Here is a 6,007-nt window from a genome sequence, read left to right on the forward strand (position 1 = left end):
GCTAATTTTCAATGCCCAAAACATTACTGCCTACATCATTGAAGCCGTTATTCACATGTGTCGTATTTAACCTTATGTGTCGATGTAGGGCGGAGCTACAGTAGATTTGCACTTAGTAATAGATACTGAGAATAATCTTGTTTTCCATTTGCATTAAGATTATTTTTATTACCACACTGGCATATAATTTTACTTAAGTAAAATGCACTTAATTTAGTTCCCCCCCAGGAAACAAGACTAAGTACCTTATATTATTTTCTTATATAGAGAATCAATCTTTATTTAATTTAATTTTTTTATATATTTGTACTTGAAAAAGAAAAAAACAGTAAGAAGAGTATTTTTCCAGCGTGCATTAATGAAGTGTTTAAAAGGGGAGGAGACAGAAAGAAACTCTGGGTTTACCGAAGAAAACCTGCTCCTGACCAGGTTAGGTTCATGGAGTAAGTTACCATGGTAACTGACTCTGAGTATAAGTCAGTTCTCTATCAGAAACGGGATTGACTTACCCTGCTTTCTCAGGTTTGACAAACCTCCCATTCTGAAACAGAAAACCTAGAGTTTCCCTAATTTCAGGGTTAACATGCTCAGAATTTTCTATTAACCTCCTTTGTGAAACAGGCCCCTGGTGCTGATTTATAGTCACGCTGGTAGTGACGTCCGAGGCTGTCGCCGGCCAACTTGTTGGTGTTTTTTCAAAGTATGCTTCAGACACGGGTCACGACGAGGTGCCCCCCATAGCGCCCCTAGAGGACGCAGTTCAAAGTTCCCTTGAAAGGGATCTGCAGTGTCACGTTTTATTATTAGCAGTTTCAACACATGCATGTTTAACCAAATAAAAATATCAGCACTTTTAGGGTTCATCCCACTATCTGATGTGAGCGTAGGTATTGGGAAAGTAGAACTTAAGGCAAATATAAAAGATTAAAAGCTATTATTTAGTTGCAAATTCCTTGTGTGCAGTCACAGAAGTGAGTCTGTGACCCATAAATATCGCCAGACTCTTGGTCTTATCCTTTGAAATGCTTTTCTCCAGCCTTTAATGCAGCTAATTGCAACTGTTGCTTGTTTTGGGGAGTTTCTGGCTTTAGTCTCCTCTTCGGGTGGTGGAATTCATTTGCAATCAGATTAAATGAATTCCAAATTTATTCTGCTACTGTTATAATATATTAAGTCATCATTAACATTTTTAGGGCCTGTTCCATGCACGCCATACCATGAAAACCACTTCACCACTTTTCAATCACTTAGATAAAGATTAATCTTTGTCTCATCTGTCCATAAAACTCTGATACAAAGCGCTAGTGGCTTTTCCAAACTCTAATATTGCCATTCTATTTTTGGTGCTAACCAGAGGTTTGCATCTAGCTGTGTAGCCTCTAATTTTGTGTCAAAGTCTCCTGCGGATGGTAGATTGTCAGAACATCACACCAGCTTTCTTTTTTTCAGATTTCTGTTTCACAGCTTTTAAGTTTGAGATGACAAAGTATTTGATGCTGAAATTTAAATATGACTTTAGACGGAAAAAAATGATTACGTATGATTATTTAAACAAAAACTAAAGTCAGTAACTCTTATTGTCATTATGTCAAACTTTATTCGGAGAACCATTCAACCAAATATTTATGCATTCAACAAATGTCTTTTTGCAAGAACTCACAAAAGGATGATGCATACAGAGCAGAGGATTTATAAAGATTGTTTTAGGCATTGAGTAGAAGAAACTAGAGAACTAGAGTTTACAAGTACAGCATTTAAAAAGCTAAACATTATGATTCCAGGTTACCAGCATCATGAGACAGAAAACAAATGGGATGTTGTATATGTAGATCACTCAGAAATGGCAGGTGTATTAGAGGGTGTCACACTTTGTGCTGGGTCTATTTTTGTCAGTTTTTCCTTTACACTTTCATATTCTATTTGCCACTGCTCCTTGGAGAACGAGGAAGGACTGACCTCCAGAAACTTGTAGGCATCTTTGGTTTGGAGCTTGAAGATGAAAGATGCTTTTTTACATCCTTCACCAAAACTGCTCCAAGCCTGTGGAATTAAATATTTCAAAAGTAACATTAGACTTTTGAATGAAGCATCGATAATGACTGGGGGGAAAATGAGTCTGTCATTTAAACTGTTTTTCTTCTGGTACAAATAAAGAAAAAAAAAAAACCTTTCTGTAATAATTTTGTAATCATGTTAACAATAATTTTACCTCTTCGGCTGTTTTGATTGATTCTACAAATTCATATTTTAGTTCGGCAAGGTCTTCAATAAGATCTTCTCCAACAAAGGTCTTTTGTTCCAGGTAGTCCAGCATTTGAGCAACATTCTCCCAGAAGTTTTTCAGCTGAATCAGAATTGCCTGAATTTTTGACAAGCTGCTCTGAACCTCATTTAGATGGATGGGGTCGGGTATGGAATCTGCAGAGAGGGAAAAAAAATTAACACGCTTCGCTGAGACATGTCTTAAATTAGGCTTGAATATTGATACAATTATTATATAGGTATACTTTAAACATGAAATAAAACGGACTCACTCCTGTCAAAATTGGCTCTGGCAAACTTCATTTGCCAATCAATGACCTGGAGTTCGAGCTGCCACTGCTTTTGTTTCAGAGCAGTCTTATCAGCAATGAGGTTATTCAATTCAGCTTCAAGAGCCTTCATACGGGCAATATCTTCAGGATCATGTACAGCATCATAAATGCTTTTCACAATTGGTCCGATAAATGGAACAATTGCAGTAAAGATGCCGAGGCCTTTACTTTTTTGGGTTATGGATCTGGCAAATTCTTGAATCTCTTGGCTTTTGCAGTTTATCTTTCTCTCAACTTCAGCAAGCTCTTCAGTGTTTTTTTGGAGTTTAGATTTGAGATCATTCAGAGTATTTTCAGTCTGCTTCATTTCATGGTCTTGTTCTGTAATCTTTTTATCAGTATCTAATTTTTCCTTGATAACATCACTGGTGGATGATGCAACATCTTTGTTGTGTAAAGCATACCTACACAATGTTGAAGAAATGTTGGTGTGAAATTTACATTTTATAGCAATGGGCTGGTGTAACTAGCTTAAAAGTTTAGCTTAAAACATGTTCATAGTTTTATGTTAGTTTTCATATATAATTTTTTTTAAATTGCTCAAGGTATTTTGAAACATATTTTCATGAGGAAAATGTTCTTACTTTTCCACTATCCTTTCCACTTCAGTAATAATATCTTTGATCCAGACTCGTGCTTTCCCTAGAAATTTGACTGCCAAAACTGGCTTATTTTTCTCCACAGCTTTCGTCAACATTGGAAACAGTGACTGAACCAGGTTTTCACTTGTCAAAATACACTGTGAGAAGAAATATAAGATGTAAGATCACACATCTAAGATGTAAAAAAAACAAAAAAAAACAGTGGTGATGAAACTTACAATAAGCATACTAAACCAAGATTATGTGTATAAATTCCTGTGGCTCAGTAGTAGAGCTTTGCATTAGCAGCGCAAAAGGTCAAGGGTTCAATTCACAGGTAAAATCTGCTAAATGTAAATTCTTAAATTTTACCTAAAAATGTTAGTTTAAAAAGTTTTTCATGGCTCACAATTATCACACATTATGATAATGTGTGTCTTATTTACAGTTATGACTTTTTCTCTAGGTGACAGAGATGAAAATACTGAAATAAAGAGAAAATCTGAAACAGTACTTTCAACATAGTTGCATCAGAGGAGCCGAACAGAAGCTGGGTTTCCACAGCCCGACTCCTGATGATCCTCTCCAGGATGGGGAAGTTGGCCAGGCACAGGTAAGAGAGATGGTAAAGAAGAGCTGTCTTTTCGGCAGCAGGGAGGAGCTCTTTTACAAATGTGGGGCTCCACTGGGACACAGCCACTGGTAAAAAAACATGGCATATTTTTAAATACTGAAAAGATCACATTGAAAGGCTGGTAGTGTGTTCAAATCTTTTGAAATAATGAAACGATGAAATAAGTTAATACTTGCTTTTGCTATCAGCCATCCTTAGGTTAACACAATTTGTGCAATGAGTTCTTCTAAAATTCACTAAAGCAGAAATACAGTACGTAACTGGAAGGATATGTGAAAATAATCATAAAAATGGTAAGGGAAATTTACTTACCTTTTGTTTAAGTAAGTGATATAGAGAACAAGGCACCTGGTGTTTTTATACTAAAGGTATCCCCACCCTCCCTCCGCCCTCAGACAAAATGACTCCCAAAGAAACTTGAGAATTTATAGACTGTGCTATTTGGAAATGTACTTCCATACATGTGGACAGATTCAGTCATGTTCAATTTAGTGGTTTTGCTGGTGCAGAAGAGATATGTAGAGGTATGCAATAATACTTTCTGAGACAAAACTAAATTATATGCTCCATGACAATAACAGTCAATGAACATGTTATGTTCTGCATGTAATAAAGTGCTCTTAAGACACGGAGTCCCATTCTTTTGCCAATAGAATATACAGGTACTGGTCATATAATTAGAATATCAACAAAAAGTTGATTTATTTCACTAATTCCATTCAAAAAGTGAAACTTGTATGTTATATTCATTCCTTACACATGATATATTTCAAATGTTTATTTATTTTAATTTTGATGATTATAACTGAAACTAAGGAAAATCCCAAAATCAGTATGTCAAATTAGACTATAACTTAAGACCAATACAAAGAAAGGATTTTTAGAAATCTTGGCCAACTAAAAAGTATGAAAATTAAAAGTATGAGCATGTACAGCACTCAATACTTAGTTGGGGCTCCTTTTGTCTGAATTACTGCAGCAATGTGGCATCGCATGGAGTCGATCAGTCTGTGGCACTGCTCAGGTGTTATGAGAGCCCAGGTTGCTCTGATTGTGGCCTTCAGCTCTATCTGCATTGTTGGGTCTGGCAAAACGCATATTCCACTTCACAATACCCCATAGATTGCCTAAGGGGTTAAGGTCAGGTGAGTTTGCAGGCCAATTAAGAACAGGGATACCATGGTCCTTAAACCAGGTACTGGTAGCTTTGGCAATGTGTGCAGGTGCCAAGTCCTGTTGGAAAATGAAATCTGCATCTCCATAAAGTTGGTCAGCAGCAGGAAGCATTAAGTGCTCTTAAACGTCCGGGTATACGGCTGTGTTGACCTTGGAGCTCAGAAAACACAGTGGACCAACACCAGCAGATGACATGGCTCCGCAAACCATCACTGACTGTGGAAACTTTACACTGGACCTCAAGCAACGTGGACTGTGTGCCTCTCCTCTCTTCCTCCAGACTCTGGGACCCTGATATCCAAATGAAATGCAAAATTTACTTATCATCAGAGAACATAACTTTGGACCACTCAGAAGCAGTCCAGTCCTTTTTATGAAGTGAGATGCTTCTGATGCTCTCTGTTGTTCAAGACTGGCTTGACACAAGGAATGCGACAGCTGAAACCCATGTCTTGCATACGTCTGTGTGTAGTGGTTCTTCTTCAGCTCTCAACGAAGGCGGTCGCATTTCTTTCCTCTCCTCCCTGACTTCCCTGCTTCGCCTGTGTCTCTTGTCTCGTCTACTTTGTTAGACTGTCTCTGCACTGCTCTCCTAAACTGGAATATGGATTTGATTAATTGGTCTTTTGACGCAATTGACACCATCTTCTCGATGAGAAGCTTGGGTTCGGGGGAACCTGACTGCCCTGCTGGAACGTTCGCAGCTGGCTACACGATGGATGCGTGGGCGAATTGGCGGGTCTTGTGTCTGGCGGCTCTTTCCGTGGAGGACATTGAAGACATCTACCTATTCAGAACCATGATAACAGGTCTTCTGCTGATTGGATTAGGCTTTGCCCTGGGTTATCGAAAAATTAAGAAGACGGGAACAGCTGTCCAAAGCCTCACAAGGCTGCCCGTCATGATTGAAGCAGTGGGCAGAGCGGTCAGCATTGAGACTGGGACTATTAACCGCAATATGGATAACATCACGGAGAAGCTCACGGCTTTGGAAAGGAAATTGGAGTATTTGGAGACCAAAA

At 38.2% G+C, this 6,007-nt stretch overlaps 1 protein-coding gene across 1 annotated transcript; it reads right to left on the bottom strand.

The window, feature by feature from the left end:
• Nucleotides 1–1,685: 1,685 nt before the first annotated feature.
• LOC132090926 (uncharacterized) lies at nt 1,686–4,290 on the bottom strand. Its single transcript, XM_059499630.1, has 6 exons — nt 4,263–4,290; nt 3,690–3,874; nt 3,179–3,333; nt 2,535–2,998; nt 2,210–2,418; nt 1,686–2,040 (listed from the first exon to the last, which is right to left on the bottom strand). Exons 1-6 carry the CDS (start codon nt 4,288–4,290, stop codon nt 1,831–1,833), a joined length of 1,251 nt encoding a protein of 416 aa, XP_059355613.1. The 3' UTR covers nt 1,686–1,830.
• Between the last annotated feature and the right edge of the window lie 1,717 nt (nt 4,291–6,007).

This window comes from Carassius carassius, chromosome 1 (assembly GCF_963082965.1).
Source record: "Carassius carassius chromosome 1, fCarCar2.1, whole genome shotgun sequence".
NCBI lineage: Eukaryota > Metazoa > Chordata > Actinopteri > Cypriniformes > Cyprinidae > Carassius > Carassius carassius.